This window comes from Haplochromis burtoni, unplaced genomic scaffold (assembly GCF_018398535.1).
Source record: "Haplochromis burtoni strain Fernald_Lab_line unplaced genomic scaffold, NCSU_Asbu1 Contig_158, whole genome shotgun sequence".
NCBI classification, from domain to species: domain Eukaryota; kingdom Metazoa; phylum Chordata; class Actinopteri; order Cichliformes; family Cichlidae; genus Haplochromis; species Haplochromis burtoni.
In genome coordinates, this window is record NW_024582519.1 from 214,770 (window position 1) to 234,071 (window position 19,302).

The 19,302-nt window shown below is 43.8% G+C and overlaps 1 protein-coding gene across 6 annotated transcripts in view; it reads right to left on the bottom strand.

Annotated features, from left to right (window-relative positions):
• Positions 1 to 19,302, bottom strand: part of bnc2 (basonuclin 2) — a 167,311-nt gene that overhangs the window by 74,984 nt on the left and 73,025 nt on the right. The window contains exons 1-3 of one of the 6 annotated variants that reach the window (XM_005932384.2): positions 13,908 to 19,215; positions 12,549 to 12,902; positions 8,831 to 8,893 (exon numbers count right to left, since the gene is read on the bottom strand). The exons of 1 other annotated variant lie outside the window; for it this stretch is intronic. In XM_005932384.2, coding sequence (XP_005932446.1) covers positions 8,831 to 8,893; positions 12,549 to 12,902; positions 13,908 to 13,910 — 420 coding nt within the window. In that variant the 5' untranslated portion in view covers positions 13,911 to 19,215. Of the gene's footprint in view, positions 1 to 8,830; positions 8,894 to 9,815; positions 12,331 to 12,548; positions 12,903 to 13,907; positions 19,217 to 19,302 lie in introns of those variants that run through there. 4 more of the 6 variants (XM_005932388.2, XM_005932385.3, XM_005932386.2 and 1 more) reach the window with 4 other exon arrangements.

Here is a 19,302-nt window from a genome sequence, read left to right on the forward strand (position 1 = left end):
CCTTCTTTCTTTTCCCTTTAGCCTTATCTATTGCATTCCTCTGCACCCCCTTCATCTGGTACTTAGTTCCCCAGGTCAGGGTGATCAATTAGGGCTTGACAGACTTCTCAACCCCCGTCTCACTGGAGCTCCAGAAGCCCTGCCGATGTCCATGTCTACCCAAAGACAGAGCACTTACACTTGGCTTTAACACCCTACCCCTCCCCTGGCCCTGGAGGCTTGTACGGTGGCTGTTTGAATATCAGTGATCAGAGCCCGAATTACATTTCACCATAACCTCTGTGAACTCAGAACTTGTTATCACTTACGGGAGATTGAAAAAACAGATTGTAATAATAAATTTGCGTGTGGCTCCGCGTGAGCAGAGAGCATAAAAATTGGCCCCATTTGAAAAGACCCTTGACGCATATAAGTCATTGACACATAACCCAGTCCGTCATAACACTACTAGAGCTGTAATTTTACAGGTTTCCACCACCGGGTCTGGGCAATAATGTTGATATTTCCATAAAATATTATGTAGTGGGAAAGTATACTTTTTCCCCTATGATGGAATGCATTACATTTGTCACAACATGCAAACAACATACTGTATTTCTTCAGTAAACATAGCAAAGTGTGTATGTATAGGTGTGTGTGTATGTTTGTCAGTTTGCATTTGTGCCGGTGGTTCACATTCTCTATGTCAGTAGCAGCAGGCACTAATAACACACAGGGGTAAATGATCAATACTCGCCCTCTCTATTCAATTTCACAAGATCACTGCTATCACCGGACACACACAAACTCCGGCGCACATGTAAATGCACCGAGACGAATGTAAAACAAAGAGCCTTTCACTAACAAATGTAGCCAGAGGGCTGGCTAAAACAGGAGAATTGGCTTTGTTGTGAATGCAAGCAGAGCATTAATATTTATTTTCTTAGAAATGCTCCCCTCTGTCTTGGGAGGACGGTAGTGAACATGAGAGGCAAAAAGAGGCTTTTGGTGAAGGGGGAGTGATAGGAAAGACAAGCTGGCAATTACACCTTTAAAGAGTGCAACAGTCATCACTAGAGAAGAAAGGGAATCTGGCCATTAAGACTAAGTGGATGTCTATTAGATCATGGAGGTATGGAGGTGGGCATTTACCATCAGTCCAACTCAGAGACAACCTTGTCTACCCCTGGATCACGCCAAAGGCAGCGAGTCTAGAGCAAAGCCAACACGTTGGCATCATTTAAAGTTTTTCATAAAGTTAAAATGCGTTCCGTTTTCTTAAATAATCAGCTGGCTAAACTTTCGGAAATTCGCCCGCTCTCTTTTTAAAACTATTTATTCCAAGAATGTTTTCCAGAGACATCACCTCTGCGCATTGAAGGCAATTAAAAAACTATCAAAGTCACCACCCAGTCCTATGAGATCAAACCAACCCTCTGCCCTCTTTCTACTTCTCTCTCTGTCCCCTTCACCCCCCCGCCCCCTCGTTCCCTAGTGTAAACCCCCCCATTCTTATCACTGCGGTACAGTTAATCCTCCTCCTCTCCTCCTCCTTCCATCGCAGAGTCCCTCAGGGGGTACGCGGGAGGCTAAAAGGCGGGAGCACATTTGCCACTTGCCTGCGACACATAATACGGAGCAGGCAATCAACTTTGGCTTGACATGTATTTGCTCATCTCTGGGACACACACACACACACACACACAACACCTAGTCCCACCCTCCACCCCCCCACAACAAGGACTGCTGGGAAATTGAGGGGTGAGGGTGGGGGGATGGTTTGAGGGAGGGTTGGGGGGGTAAGCCTAAATTAACACTTGACATTCAATACGGTCAGGTCCTTAATTGGCCAGGGCCTTCCTGAGAAGGCAATTTTCTATTCCCTAAACTGCCCCCGCACTGCGCCATGTGCCAGTGTCATCTGTGTATGTATGCCTGCGAGTGTGTGTGTGTGTGTGTCTGTGTGTGTGTGTGAGAGAGAGGAACAGCGAAATTGTATCTGTGTGTAAGTATGTGCCAGAGAGGAAAACTAAGTGTATGCATATATCTGCGTGTGGCTGTGTGTTTGAGCCCGGGCCCCTGTCCTGAGAGAGGCCCTCTCCGGTCCCTTCCCTCTCTCTAATGAGGCTGGATGAATTAGCGCTACGTGACATGATTTGAACAGCGGTGGCTGCCCCCCAACACCCCCCTCCTCCCTTCCTCGCCCTCCCTCCTCTCCTCATCTTTGTCCTTCTCTCCTTCTCATCCCCTTGCTCTTTTTTTTCCTTAAAGCAGTGACAGGCATCTGGTGGCCAAAAGAATGCCAGGAGCAACCCCGCGGCTCTCGCCTTTATGCATGCTGCCACCGCTTTATACCACTCACCCACACACACACACCACACGCACAGATGCGCGCACAAACACATACAGAGAAACCTATGTAATCTACACAGAATGAAACACTTTCGCCTTCCTCACCAGTCCTTTTCCACTCACTCGCACACATGCAGTCTCCCTTGCACTTCCCTGCGGATTCAGTTACAGTTGATGTTATTACAGCTTTCAACCTGAGAGGTATTAGGCTTCCTTTAACAGATCTGACAGCATTTACAACACAGGCAAGTCGACGCCTCTAATCGCCTCTGTGACTTCAGCCTATTACCAATTGATCTCAAAGAGAGCCTCCTCCTCACCTTCTGACTGATGCACAAGCTGTCGGCTCCTTTTCTTTTCCTTTGTCATGAAGCACTATCTTCGCCGCCGCATCCTGTAAACTCCACTGCTCTTTAAATAGTGTCATTTCTAATGACATTTTGTATTATTTACGCTCATTGATCAGGCAGAAAGGATCACCTTTGCCCTTATGGGATTTTAGCAACGGACAAGATGGTGAATTTATGACGGAAAACAGCGGTAAATCTAGGTGATAAATCCTTTTCGGCCGCCCTTTACAAATCTAAACTGATCAACAAGCTGTGAGGTAATGGCCTGAATAAAAGAAACAAAAGCTGCAGATTTTTTTTTCCTTTGGATTTGGCGGAAACATATCAAATAGATTAAATGCCATAAAATATTAAATGCTAGTCAGAGTCACACACATCATGCAGCAGACAAAGCTCTAACAAAGCACTTATCGCTAAGAGTGTTTCCCGACAAAGGAAGAGGCAGCTCAGGCCATTTACAGAGAAAACATCAGCACCAAGAAAGCAAGTGTATATATATATATATATGTGTGTGTGTGTGTGTGTGTGTGTTTGTGGGGCCGCTTGTGTGCCTGCCAGTGCACAAGTAAACAACGGAGATACATCTTCCACTTTTAACACACACAAAAACTGCGTTTTCCTTACAAGAATTCTCACTCCATCCGGCTGTTTGCTTTAGTCGCACAACAAATATCCAGAAAGTGTGACGCCAGAGGTCATTCATGGTGGCTCGCCACCACTGGGTTAACCAATTGATGTCAATCACGGTAGGCGAATTAGATCATTTGTGACTTAACTGACATTACAGACACTGCTGCTCAATATGTGATCACGTTCAGTCATTTTCTGTTGTGAGTGTGTGTGGCGGGGGTGTGGGGTTGTTGGGGGAAGGGGGGGGGTGTCACACTTAAATGAACAGGTATGCTCAGTGACAACACACAATGCTTCTTCTATCTAGCCCACACACACACACACACACACACACATACATACACGCACGCACGCACACAGCAGTATTTCACTGCACGGGCGCATACACACACACAACACGTACTCACAAAAACAAAAAGCCACCCAGAGTCTCAGCTTGCCAGAAAAAAACACAAGCTGTGGGATGCCAATGCAGCTGCATTTAACAGTGGCCATTAAACGTTATTAATCCAACAGCGCAAACATCTTTACAAAGTCAGCAGAGAGCACAAACAAACGCTTACACATGTTGCTTTAACACTTTGCTCACAAGGAAAAAGAAGGCGAGAGGGAAAAAAGTAGCTAACGGGTTTAGACTCGAGTTTAGAGGCTTTTTATTCAGTGGGTTAAAATGACAGCATTGTTAAGAAGCAATTTACACAATCTGCACAAAGAAAATCACTGTACTTTATATCTGTGTGTATGTGCGTGCATGTGTAATACGTGCGCACTATGTACATTGGCTACAAGCCTACCACAGCCTGTACCACTAGCCTCCCTTCTCCAGAACCTCCCTAAAAAATCCTCCCTGGGCTTCGAGCAATCAAACCTCCATGGTAAGTTGGAGACAGAACAGAACGGAGCGGGGAGATAGATGGAGAATAAAACATTGGAGCACAAGAGAGGCGAAAAAAAGGAAGAAAGAAATGAAATGAAACAGAAAATAGTGAAAGGGGGGGGGGGAGCCTCCTCCACCTCCACCGTTCACAGACACGGTTCCATGTATTCATTAAAAGATGAAACATATTTATTCTTGCCTGAGTGCAGCTCTCTTCACCTCACATGTGAATTGTGGACATGAAATCTGTGTTACCTTTTGGAAAAACCATTTTCTTTGAACAACAACTTTGGTAATTTGCCAACACACAGCACTGTACAGTAGGCCTGCACGCACACACACACACACCCATACACACAGTATATGTCAGATTAGCAGAAGAAAGAGACAGAGTCAAGTGCGAGACCTGAACAAAATTACCATCATTATCCATAACCATAAATAAGCCTGATGATGATGGTTTTAACAATAATAATAGCAATTCACTCTGAGTGCTTTTTCAAATAACAGTGACAGCATTAGCTACATCGCCAACAGAAAAATGAAAGGCTCGGTGCCTTGAGAGCTCTTCTTCTTTGCCACTGCTGATGGGGCAAATTGGCAGGCAGAGCGAATAGACAGGGGTCCTTAAAGACGGATGTAAAAATAGTAGGCTTTCGATTTGCCCGCTGCGTTGGCGCAACTCCAAGGAAAACAAAATAACAGGAGTTGAGGAATAACAGGAAAAGGGAGAAGCCATGGTGAAAGTATGCCCAAGTTCCTGTCACTTAGCACAGGTCACACCTAATGTCACCTTCCTCTGGATACAGAACAATGTCTCTACCATATGGCCACATCTTAAAATACCACAGGTAAAATAAATGGATTTCTGATGGTCCACCCCGCTGGTGGCTCGGGTCACCTGTGGCAGCGCCGTCCCCTTCCCGGCTCTCGATGCCACAGCAACCCCTGGTAACACCACTCGCACAAACACACACTTACAAGAACTACACTTCAAGCCTTTTATAGCTGCCTGGATCCCGGTGACAGCTGCTGCATTCCTGCCGTGTCAGTGTGTGTGTGTGCTGCTGCCCTGGCCCTGTATTCATGTCCCCCTCATTAGCCAGTGGTGGGGTGGTGACATCCTGAGCGACTAGCCCTTCAAACACACACATTTCCTCTTCACACCGGCGACTTCACCGCACTGCAGGAAACTGCCCAAAGACAAATAACTCACAGCCGTGTTTTGAAAGACACGTAGAAAATGAAAGAAGGAAAAACACAGTAAAAAGACGGGTGTTCCACTGCTTACGCGGACATCAGCAGATAAAAAAAAAAAACAGCATAAAGCGTTTCAATGCAATCTACATGACAACAGTTGTATTTAAAAATACATAACACTGTAAACCATTTTCCCAGTGCCGTAAGAAACTAATCACACACACACACCCCACACACATGTGCTGCTGAGTATAGCTCACATTTTGAATAACCACGCTGATTTATTCCAAATGAATAAAACCTACGTAAATCTTTCTGGCCTGAAATACTTCATGAATTTCCTCAGTGCTACGCGGTGTTGACATCTTCTACTCAGATTACCGGTATTTTATTGATTGACTTTGTCAAAAAAAGCGACTCGCAATAAATAAAGAACAACAGAAGGAAATGGAATACTGTATTTCTTTGATTTTACATGCCCACACAAGAGTAAGAGAGGTCCCTGGGAAAGACTCAGCTCCAGTACATTTTACCACTCATCCCACTGATAAAGCCAGAGCATATGGCTGTGCATTTCTATCGCTCCTCACCCATAAAATGCACCCTATGCTTCCATATGATACAGACCCCCCCATTCACCATGGTGGTGAGGCACCTGTCTCCTCAGGACAAACAGGAAACAGCTGACATGGAGCCTGTGAGTGATGCTCACATGATGCTTATTGATCGTTGTTTGCCCCAGGTCTTGCACACAGAGTCAGGGTCAGTGCTTACCCATAACGCTGGGCCTGCAGGGCATTATTGCACAGCTACAGAGGTTCCTGCCTGACCTGAGATACACGAGATCAGGGTGCCGTATTTTATTTTTGAAAGGACAGCATATAAATGAATTGAAAATTAAAATCTATCGTACGGATTTTAAGATGGTGAGTGAAAGAAAGGAGAATATATGTGCACGCGTGAAGAGTCAGTCAACTGTCCAAGAAATAGAGTGGAAAATGGTGGAATTAAAAGTGTGGCTATTGATGTTACCCACTAGACAAGCAGTATGTAAAACAGAAATTTAAAAAGCTGGCATAGTTATCGTATGTATACATGTACCTTCAGACATACTGGGCGATGCACTTTCTGAGAGAAAAAGATTTTGAAACGCCAGTTGGAACTAGTTTAAAATAAAAATGTTGTGGACGTCATATCTCCCTGGTTGGCACTTGGGTAAATATAGTGGGGACCGCAGCATGAATGGGACCTTGTGCATCCTCCCACCTCATCAAACCAGATGGGCTCTTACTAGAGCACGCATACAGCAAATATACTAGTAGCCGTGCCCACCTTCCTGCTCGGTCTTACTCTCGTATTGCTCTCCTGCAGAAATAACGCCGCCTTTACAAAACGCATCATCATACACACAAAGACTGCGTTGGATGCCAGCTCGCTCAAAAATCACAGCGTCCATTCTCAGCTCTGCCTATGTTATCTGGATGTTCTTAACTGGTGCGCAGCAGTAATACGTGAATTAGGCAGTATAAGAGGACAAGTTTAGATCGAGGGATAAGCGCTTCATCAGGGTCATCTATTCTGTTGAAGCTTTGAAGCTTTTCCGGTCAGGTTACCAGACCAAAACACTGATTAAAAAGGCATAACCAAGAAAACACTGTGCTTCTTCTGTCCTTGTGTCTTATGATGAGTCGTAATCCTGCACGGTATATAAAGTGAACACGCTCAAAATGTTCCCCAGTTACACAGATTTAGTCTCAGGAGCCTTTTGTGCAAAGACAGTAGCTGCATAAAAACCATCTGATTTCGTCTTTGAGCATTCGATTTGCTGCTGGTGAAGAGTTTCAAGTGAGAAAGACAGTGGCGAAGAAGACACAGAGCAGAAAGTGTGAAGGTAGGGGAAGAGGAAGAGGGCTGAAAAAGCGAGGGCAGAAGAAGAAGCTGTGAGAGACAAAGACGTAAAAGTAGAAGAAGAAAAAGAAAAAGTAGTAATGGGGGAAGTGGTGCGTGTCTTTTCTGCAAATCTCCTCTTTCACCTCTGCTCTCCTCCAGCTCTCCAGCCAGGGCCAGCCAAGAGACACTTCACCTCGCACCCGCACACACATGGAGCCCGATCCAATACACAGAGACGCACACACACACACACACACACACACACAGGGAGGATACACACACACTCTCACATCCTTAGTAACACGCTTACACTCACACAACTGGCATATGAGTGCTTAGCCACCCACTCAGAAAAATAAATGGCAAACCCACAGACACCAACTCTTTAGCGCACACATAAACGTCACGCACACACACACACACACACACAGACACACACTTGACACCAGATACATGTATGTATAGACATCCATATGCTCCGTGTGCAACGACCCATCAAAGACAGACATGGAAATAATAACAGCGAGTGTAACCACACACATGCGCACACGTTCACCGATTGTGGGTAATTCTACACATATGCATCAAATCACTGCCTCCAAGTCCAACACAACAGTAAGAAGCAATGCATATGCACCACATATGCAACATACAACACGACTTTACCCCACCGTGTAAAACAACGGTTGCCTCCAGCCTCCCTACACACACACACGCACACACACTGCTATAAATCTATCATTGTGTTAATAGGCAGATTAGCGTCTACTCTGAACTGCGCTGAAGAGGATAATATCTACCTAATTTCTTCAGTCAGACAAAACAAAGCAGAGCATGTTTTTCCACAAATATGTCCATCATCATGCTCTGAGCGCTAACAGAATTCACTTCCAACCGTTTGGCATAAACAGACAGCGCTGGGCTGGCTGCACAACGCTTTAACGAAATATATGGAACAAGGGAAAATCAACCAACAGGACTGTGATGTTGATCCAAGCGAAATAAATAAATAAATAAACATGACAAAAAGAGGAAAAGGAAGAGAAATGGGAAGAAAAATTGTAATATTAGAGGAAATAAACTCAGGCTTTCAAATCTTTGAGAGGATGTTTGGAGACAAGAAGCCAGCAGATTTGTAAGAATTAAAAAAGACATATAAATATATATATATTAGTTATAAATTTAATTTACTGACATTAAATTAAAGTAATTTCCATATCCTAAAATTGTAAATGCTACAGTGAAAGAATAAAATGCTGCAAATCTGAGTGAGTGTTTGTTTAAAATATTATTTTAAATCCTAAGAAAAAAATTGCCACAAAAAGCTATATAAGATATAAAATTTCTGTTATTATTTCTATTGTTTTAACGCTGATTATTATTGGTATTTGAATTAATTTTTTGGCGTTTTTGTGTTATCTAGTTTTAAATGATATGTCTGTGTTATCCACCCCTGCTGTGTCCATAGGTGGATAAAAAGAGTCTCGGTGTGAGATGAAGCAGGCAGCACTGAGAGCAGACAGAAGTCAGGCAAGCTGTAATGCCACTGTACCTCTTCCAGATCTCGGCCCATAGTCGACCTGTCGCACTTCAAAGGAAGCCGCGTTACAGCACCCTTGCAAAAAGAAAAGGAAGAGGCTATTTTAGAGATGGTTTTAAACTGGAGATATACACTGATTTTTTTTTTTTCCCCACCCCTTTTGAGGTCTGCACCGAGCCTGGGTGGCTCCATCAGATCCTCAGGTGGAGATGAAGGCACATTTTTACAAGCTTCTCTAATCCTTGACTTGTTCCCACGTTCCTCCGACTTGAAGCGGAGAAGACAATAAAAAAGGGGGGAAAGGAGAGAGAGAAACGCGGCCTCCGGCTGCTGTATTGTGGAGGAAACATCCCTGATGAGCCAATTAGACTCGTAGTATCACTTAACTCTGGAGTTTTTAACTTGCAGAGGGTCGATATTCATAGCCACGCATGTACAGCAGCGGGTCAATTAAGGCTCCAAATATTATCACTCCGTAATGCCTGGAATTAATTACACTCGCGACTAATGTTTGTATTTTTTCCGCCATAAAAGCAATTAGGAGAGTTCCCTTCTCGCAGTGTTTTGTAAAATGTGCACTGATTTTTTTTTAACACGAGGAAGATGAGAAAATAGGTCGTATTTATTGAATCCATTTCATTGATTTCATTTAAATTGCATGCTGTTTATGCCCTTTCCTGTTGACACTTGCGTGGATTATAGAGGATGTAAATCTCCTGCTGTGTGGCTTAGAAAAAAAAGAGTTTGCTCAAAGATTAAAAACCTACTAAGGCCTTTTATGAAAGGTGTAAATTTGTTCGACTGCACAAATGCCTCAATATCCAACGCTGTTAATTTCGTTGCTTTAGAAAAATCACGCAACGATTTAAAAATAAATAAATAAATAAATAAATAAAGAAGAAGAAGAGAAAAGAAAAAGGAAAAAAAATACCATTGTATCAATATGCAATCTCACACTCCACATTTAATAAAACATAAGGAAAAATATTTAATTCACCTGTATTTTTCATTTGTTTCTTCAATCCAAACAGCATCGCCTGTGGCCAAATATTTTTAAAAGAAAATGCCTCGTGTCTTGAAAAACATCTAAGTGAATATGAAATAAATACATTCATTAATTGCCAATAAAAATCTATGAAAAACGATTAAAATTCGGCAGCAATACAGGCATTATTTATTAAATTCAAAGTGGTTTTTAAATATTTTCTTTAGGTTTAAGCAATTTTCTCCACGCCATATAAGACACGTGCTGCTTTTTTATGATGAAAAAAAGGAAACTAGTGATTCGGAATTTGGATGCAACAGAAAAAAATAAATGTCTGTGCTTCACTTTCTTTGCACTCTTCAGTCACGGATGCTTGTCCACGAGCTAATCAAACACCTGCTGCAAACCGCAGGTTATTTACGTAATTAACAGGATGGCTTTAAAATAGGAAAATCACTGCCTTCCTATCACAAGAGACATTTCCTACGTTTCGACAGTGCTTCTTTGTGTGTGTTTGATTTACAAGGAATTCCAAAAGGTATTGTCAAATGGGTTTTGTTGTTGTTGTTATGTTTTGTTTTTGTTATTTTGGAGATGTCCCTGCATCTCATCACAGCCGCTTCTCCAAAACGCACTGCGCACAAATCTTTTTTTTTATGTCTCTATCGATCAGATGGAGATGTGATGTAACTAAACTTTTATAAAATCCTGCATCTATCTGTCACCTGGTTGATCTTTACGGGAGATGGGGGTTTTTGTTTTTTTTTAACACAAGCCCATAACGCATTTCTCTCCAACACCCCAGGGTGCGCCAGGCTCGGCAAACACAAAGTCATTATCGGTTAGATTCCAATAAGGCGAGTCTGTCAAGGAACAGGCTTCCTTCGGAGAATTTATGTCATGCCTACTAAACATGAGAAGATGTCTTCTAAGTAGTGCGAGGAAGGATAAATAACAGCGAGTCCCACAGCTGATTATATTGAAACAACGGTGCGCATTTGTAAAAAGGATTGGGGACGCAAACGTGGGGTCCCAGCAGATGCTGAGCGCAAGGGCCCATCCACCTGCTCGTACCGGGAGAGGAGAAGAGAAGCGGTTCGCTGACCCCTGCAACCCATCCACTAATTCGTGTATCAATAGTTTGCATGATCGTTACTTTAGGAAGATTTTGAGGGGGTGGGGAAGATAAAACGTGATAAGCACGAAAGGTGTGAGGATGTAAAGGGAAACACTATTGATTTACGTATCTAATAAATTTGAGGGCTTTAAAGATCAACCTGACTAAAACAAAAAAAAGGTGGAGGTTGTTTTTCTCCTAAAACTATTTCGTGGAAAGCTGCTTTAACAAAATGTGTCTTTACTAAAAGTTACACCGGGATTCTTGTTCTTTTTTTAAAAAAAAAATCCCAAAACATCGTTTTCATCTTCACGATTCGACCTCTGGGGGTTAAACAAAACAAAAACAAAACGGACTCCAAGTGCCGTCAAGGTGACAGAATATGTTTCTCATCACTTACAGCACGGAGCCGCGGCGAAGCTGTTGCGCAAGAGCCGCTATGGCCCGAGTGCGTAACAGCGTGTGCATGGTACGGAGAGTCTGCAGGTCCCGCTATGATTAACTGCAACCTAACAACCATCCTCTATCTTTACTGTCTTCCCCTCACGCGGACGTGTGCGCGAACGGACGCACACAAGCACACACGCGCGCGCGCGCCCGCGTACTAACACACGCACGCACATACACTTGCTCGGAGCTGGACATTCCTATCCCCCCTCTCCGTACCTGATATTTATCCAACGAAACCACTTCATCCCTGTCATGTTTCTAACTTTAGAGACGACATTAAAAACCTAAAAAATAAAAAAAGGCTACAGAACGAAGAGGAACACCAGCGACAGCAGCAGAGGAATGTCGGGAGGAAATCTTCGACTGTCCTCAGCCGCTGCGGGCTCTCTGTTATCATCACTACTTTTCCTGGCCAGCCAGGATTCATTCACGGCTCCTTTGCTGTTCCGTAGCCGCGCGAGGGGCTTCCTGCTTCGGCCACACGAAGTCAATTAGCCGGTCCCAGAGGGGTGCCCCTTCCCGAGTCTTTATCGGCGCTGGGGTTACCAAAACACGCCTATAGCTTGCTTTTTAAAACTCCTCTCCGCTCTCACACCAATTACTGAGACAGAAGGCATGTGTGTAACAAGAGGCAAGGAATCATGTCGCAAGCTGTGCAAATTTTATATTAACATGTTTTTGCAAATACATAAAATGTGCTATTTTTTGCCCTTTTTTAAAAAATAAAAGAAAATGACAAATGCATTGAATAAATTTTGAAAAAGTGACAGATGACAGAGAGAGAGGGAAAATGCATGAATTGAAATACTTTACAGCAGGTTTGTGTAAAAGAGCAACACAAAAAGCATGAAATCAATGTTCCAAAAAGAAAAGGGAAAGTTACAAAAAATTTGCTGCAAAATTGACTCTTAACTTAAAATATCACAAACAAGACACCACGAAACCACTGGTTCCCCCCACCACCTCCACCCACCCACCCCAACATGAACTTACACATACACCTACACATGCAGACGTACACCAACACTTTCTTGGATCAGGAACCAGTAAATACTGTGAGAGTAAACACAAATCAGGAGAAGGAAAATGAACATTTGGCCTTAAAGATGGAAAAGAAAGAAGGAAGACAGGAGGAGGCAGAGATGGAGAAGATGGAGGGGTGAGGCTGAGCGACGTACCTGCTGGGACATTCTGTAGAGGAGGTTGCTGTCAGTGCTCTGCTGCTGCCATGTCCCCATGAAGCCCGGCTGCTCAGCACTAGGCGGTCTGGTGCTGAACTGCATGGAGCTCGCGCCTGCTCCCTCAGCGCTGCTGCTAACGATGCTTACGCCACCCAGACCACTTCTGCTGCTGGTGGTGCTGCTGCTACTACTACTGTGGCTACTTGAGATGATGCTCGTGCAAATGCCAGCTGTGTCCGTGGGTCCGTTAGCCTTAGCTGGAGGTGGCCTGGGCGACTCTGGGTCTCTGCTGGGCTCTGGTGGGACCGTGTCACACTCACTGCCTCTCACATCCAACTCTGCCTCCTTGGACTTAGACAGAGAGAGGGAGAGACAGAGAGGGAGGGCGGCAGGGATGTGGGAGTGTGAAGGAGGAGAGAAGAAAAAGAAGTCAGTGAAGGTGGGTTCTTTTGGGGTTATGTTGCCTTTTAAAAAAATCTAGCTTGGTTCCTGCTTGCTGAGGAGGATAACAGCAAGAGGCAAGATGAGGAAGTAGATGTATGTGTGCGTGTGTATGTGTGTGAGGTTTCTTGGCAGCTCCGGTGGCAGAGCAGTGAATGTGGAGTTAATTCTCGTGAAGGGAGAGAGAAGAGGGCTTGTGGTGAATTTCCTCGGGGGCCTCGTCTTGGACAGGGGAAGATGAGCGGAGCACTGGAGGTGAAGAGGGACGAGGAAAAGGATGGAGGTGAGGAGGGAGGTTGATGAGAAGGTGAGCAAGAATGGAGTAAAACAAAAAAAAAGGAGGGGATTATGGGAATTAAGGCGAGGGGGTGCATGTTGTTGCCTTTGGCCTGACTTTTTTTTTTCTTTTCTTTTTTTACTTTTTGCTGTAATCCATCTGTCAGTCATTTTGTACTTGGACACGGAGTCAACAGAAACACACACTTGGATGCAAACATACACAGTGGAACGCATGTTTACCTGCATGCACACACATGGACACACTCACGTAATATTTGAAGAAGAAAAAAAAAGAAAAGTAGGAAAGTAAAAGTTAAGCAACCTGGGAAGTGCCACCACCAGACTCAGCAGTGAATATCCACACAGAAATACAATCAGAAATAAATTCAAGCTTGAGAAGGCAACAAATAGTGTGCTGTAAGTACAACAGAGATATATCTTACACTCTAGACTTTAAAAAAAAACACATACAGCAAAAAAAATTGTGAAATTTAAAAATACTGTTTCACTGTTTTCCCAAAGATTTGTCAAACAACCAAAAAAACATATTTAAAGTCCAGTTAAAAAAAAAAAAAGTCCCATAAACGTCCATGAAAGCAAACAGCCGAGCCAATAAAAAGCTTGAATTTATCTTACCATCAATTCTGTGTCTGTCCCAGCAAAGTGAAGATGAGGTGTGGGAGTGAGCCACCAGCAATCCAGCTCTCCTTGCCTCCCGCTCCTCTCTCTCTCTCTCTCTCCTTTTCTCTCTCCCTTAGCCTCTCTCTCTCTCTCTGTGTCTCTGTGAATGTGTCGCTCTCTCAACGTCTGTGCTGCCGACTGTCCTCTCTCTTTCCCTCTCCTCTTGCCTCTCTCTCTCTCTCTGACTCCTCTGTACTCCGCCGCAGCCACGGAGGAACTGAACTGAGCGCCTGAGCGTGTGTGTGTGTGTGTGTGTGTGTGCGAGAGCGAGCCAGTGAGAGAGACGGTGGCTCGCTGAGTGTGTGTGCGAGACTGAGAGAGAGAGAGAGTGTGTGTGTGTGTCAGGCCAGTGCAGCTCAACTGAGTCAACTCCGCCGCTCCACTGTGAGATACTCAGTGACATCGTGCTGCACACTTCGACACACTTGCACGCAGACACACACACACACACACACCCCTCCTCTGCTAGACGCAGATAGGTGGGGGCAAGCTCCCTCACAGATCGGGAGGAGGGGAGCGTTTGTCTCCCCCCGCCTTATTACCATTTGCGCTGCGAGCGGCCAGCACGTCTCAGAGCAACTTAGTTCTCCTGTGGGACCGTCCTGCCACACACGCATATGAACGCACACAGACCCCCCCCACACACACAGCTATACACAGTGCTAAGCAAAGGAGCTGAGTTGTTGCCTTCCATGTGAAAAAAGAGCCACTTCTGTTTGGTGTTTTCAAGTTTCTTTGTTTCAGGAAAGAAAAATCAGGTTTGTATTCTGCAAAAAAACTGTTTTTTTTTTTTTTTATCACAGCTGATCAACATTTTTTGGTGTTCTTTTCATTAGATAATTATAAATATATCTTTCTCTCTATATATATATTTTTTTAAAACAAGCAAAGATGCCAGCCTTGATACATCTTTTAAAACTCTCGTGCCTTTGTTTGATTTTCACCGACTCTAATGAAAGACTAATGGAACGCAGGCAATCTGCCACCAGCATGCACACGAACACACATGCTCACAGGCACCTCCTCTCTCTCCCCTCTCCTCCTCCTCCTCCTCCTCCTCCTCCTCCGCGGAGGCTCTCAGATTTTAATTAAGAAAAAAATGAGGAAGAGGTTCCATTTTAGCCAAATTGGTCCCCACAGCAGCAAAGGTAAGGGGAATAAAATGAGGGATGGAGGAGTAAAGGGAGGCAGACACAGAGAAAAAGACACACAGGAGGATAAGACAAAAAAAAAGAGGGAAAAGATCTATGCTTCCTTTGACACAGCATAGGACACATCTCAAACAATGAAGACACCCATCTCCCTCCCTCCTTCCTTCTCCTTTCCTTTCCCCTTTTTTTTTAAACTTTAAATCTCCCATCTTGTCTTCTCCACCCCGTCTTTTCGCCCCACTATCATTAGAGAAATGACAGACCAGGTGCCTCAGTCCGCAGCGAGAGGGAGATGTCACAGTGATCTTTTTCATTGCCGAGGAACAAAAGAGAAAGGGACACGGACAGAACTTCTCTCCTCAGCTACATTAAATGGCTTGTGATATATAAAGTCACTTCAAATTTTGTGGTAAATTGCGGCAGACAGCTTCTTGGTTGTCTGTTAAAAGCCTTTTGTACTATGTACTAATGGTGGTACACCGTTAACCTTTGCTGAGATTATCACACCGGTCATTACTGTTATGTACAGGTGATTTCTGCCAGCAGAGAGAAAAGTGTGCAGTGTGTGTCTCGCCACTTTGAAAATGTGCAATTGTGTCTTTTGTCTCAAGCTCAATTTACATCTTCGCTCCTTTCTTGCTGCCTGCCTACATCTTCATCCTCTGCTTTTTTGTCTCTTGTAATTTTTCCCCCCTCCACCTCTAAATACCTTCCGCTGCTCCCTTCCTTTTCAATTCTTTTCTTCATTCATCTTTTTGCATGCTGGCCCGTGCCTTGTCAGTAGCCACGAGAAGCATTGTTGTAAAAGGCATAATGTGTCACCTCTTGTCCATGTACCACCAGCTCTGCTCTTAACAACTTATTGAAAAGGTAATGCACGAGGCTTAGGCTAATTATATTAAGTGACAATTTAGCCGCCAAGGTTCCTTTTTGCTTTCCAGTTTTTTTCTCTTCCTCTCTCCTTCTGCTCCCTCCACCCCTCCACCCCATTCTCCTGTAAATGTGCTAGTCTGTGGGTTTTTCGAGTGGCACTCAGTGTTTCAAGTCAAGCTGGTGGCTCAGCTTCTGACCTGGCTGGTTAATGGCTGTTATTTGTGAGAGGGAGGAGTGGACTCTGCAGATATTGCTCACTCTTCCTCCACATTTCTTTCCCCTCTTTTTACCCCCCTACCCCGTCCACCTTGCTTCTGCCGATAGTAAATGGTCATGATGACAGCGGAAACAAAGAAAAAAAAACACAGAAAGAGAGAGAGAGAGAGACAGAAGTAAAAATACAGAGATGAAGAAATTTTGAAGGGGGGGCTGGAAAGAGGAGGCAAGAGGAAATAGAAAGATGAAAAATCTGTGAAAGCAGGAAAAGGGTGGGAAAAAAGGGGATACTGGAGATCCTCAGGCTCCTTTATTAAAACTATTATTGTGCAGGACTTGAGAATTCCCCCCGGGGCAGGGGTCCATGTCGAAGCCCATATAATTAACTAGAGGCTCAGCTACGGATCAATTACCAGACAAGCAAGTGATAGCTGAATCAATGGAAGATCATCAGGCTCGTTATCAGTGTTGCAACTCATTAGAGGAAAAGTGAGGTAGAGAAAGAGGCAGAGTAAAAAAGAGGGGGTGGGGGGTAGGGGGGGCAAGAAGGGAGAAGGGGGTGCCTGGGTGAGGCAGGAGGAGAGGGCAGAATTGGTGGCAGTGTGTTATCCCAGAAGCTGATGGGTGTGTGTGTGTGTGTGTGTGCTGTACTAGTGTGTGATGGGCTGCTTTTCCTCATTAGCTGCCACCGACTGGTGACAGGTGGGAGTCCTGTACCATGAGCGAAGCCTGCTCTGTAGCAACAGTCACTGAGGCTTGCACGGATCAATACTGGCGTGCACATGAGGCTAAAGCTCTGCCACAGCATTCTTACTCCCCAGGTACTCACAACCTCAGTCTCGGGTACAATTTTGCAATTTGAGCAGTCAGAAGGGAGGTGTCAACAATGAAGAGTCGCAGAACAAAGGAGCAACAACTATAACCAGAAATTCAAAGCAACGCCAGAGTTAATAACCTCTTTTAACAGCAAAGTGACATCTACGTATGAAGACGTTAGTTTGAACTCTTGTAGGGTTGTGCTCAAAAGTGATTTAAAAAAAAAAATGCAATCAATTTTTTAAAGTAGGGCAAAAATGAAAAAAGTACTATTAATATGCGTTGTTTCTATTTTGCATTCACCTAAGTAGAGTTGAAGTATAATGAAATGCGCTATATAAATAAACCTCCATTGCCATCTGAACTTTGAGGATTCAGTCATTTGTGGTGATGTCACATTTGCACACTGCTTTGCATGCGTTGCTTGATTTATGTTTTAATTCTGATTTTCCTCTTTCATTTGATGTTTAGAAATTGGTGCCTTTAGAGATAAATGACTGAATCCTCAAAGTTCAGATGGCAATCAGGAAACAATATAAATCTGTGACCTAAACATCTGCCAGTAACTACCGGGGATTGTGCTGATATCGTTTCAAACAACACAAACGTGTTTTCTCATGATTGGTGTTACTTTTTTCTATATTTATCAATATTATATTACATCACCTCATTAATTCTTTTACTGTTCACTTATTTTTGGCTTGTATTCTATTATTTCCGTTCTGATTATATTTCAGTCTTTATTAAAGAAAAACATATAGAGCACGTCGGGTAAAAGAGTCCAATAAGAGTGCAGAAAGTGAGATTTAAAACATTCTTGGACTCTTTGTACTTTAACTATGGCACCATCCATCACTAAGTCCACACTATTATGCCCATCAAACCTCTTAGCACTGCCTGTTTGTTTCCCAAGCACTGACATCTAATGGGTCAAATAGCCCAGAAATTGGGTGCGACAGCACTGAGTTGTTAGACCAGTCTCAAGAGAACCAATTCCCCTTACTATGCTCTTGAGAGGCAAAGTACCCAGCTTTTTATTTTCTGTGCAAAGTGAGAAAACCTGTTGAAGCAAACAACAAAGAGTACAAAACAAATACAGGGAGTCATCAAAGAGTCATAATTACGATGCTTTGCTGCTGTATTATTTTTCTGTTTTGTGTTGCTTTTTTTTTTTCTTTTCACGACAGAAAATCACAACAACAAAGACCAGCTCGCACAAAAACTAGGCCAGAAAGGGAGAGGACAACAAGTGGAAGGTGGAACGACATAATTTGTGCAGCGGCGGCGATCATGTGCCACAGAAACAAATGATCTCCACCAGCAGAAGGAGCTTGATGAGCACCCTCTCTTTGCCGAGCAGGATGCTGGCTGGTGAAACACTGATTCTTTTCAGGTTGTCACATGAAAGTCACATCTAGAGTTCATCCTATCAGCTGTTCAGTCATTCCCAACTTGTTTTCTCTGCTCGTATAAAGCTTTCCTATCATCTTACATTCTTGTTCGAATAATTAAAGGTAAACAAAGCTAAACAATAACATTCACGGCGAAAGAGTCGTGGAAAGTGACCAAAAAAAGGGTCAAAAAACCAAAACGTGAGTGCAGCTTTTCAGCAGTACACTAAAGACGTAAGCAGGAGCACATGGCTAAGGGCTGGTACTGTCAGTGACCTGATTTATGATCACAGTGCATGTGACAACGAGCGGCGTGTCGATTAGATGGCGCAGGGATAGAACTGTCACTGTTCTGCTACCACTACAGGGCCACAAGACATCATATGACACCAACAGGAACAGCCCTCCACTTGTGATAGCGTTAGAGACAGACGGAGAGAAAGACGGAGAGAAAGGCAGATGAGGGCACCAAAAGGTCTGAGAGAGAATAAAGAGAGCCACATGATTGCCCGTGTCACTGATCACTGCAATCTGGGCTCCACTTATAAGTGCACCTTTGTGAGCGAAACAGTATAACAAGATGAGTCTAACGAGTGTTCTGAATTATTTACAATTTTCAGCTGTATTTGTGGTAATATAGAAAGGCAGAAGGTTAATTGCTAAGAGCATCATTTGCTAATGCCTGTTTAGCGATTTGTGATCTAATGACATGTTATGCATAACAGCGCTCCACATCCTAGTTCAGTTTTCCTTCAAAGGGAAGGCTCCACTATCCAGGTCGGGAGACAAAATTACAATTTTATCAGCATCAGCATGGACGCTCACACACACACACACACACACACACACACACACACACACACACACACACACACACACACACACACACACACACACACACAC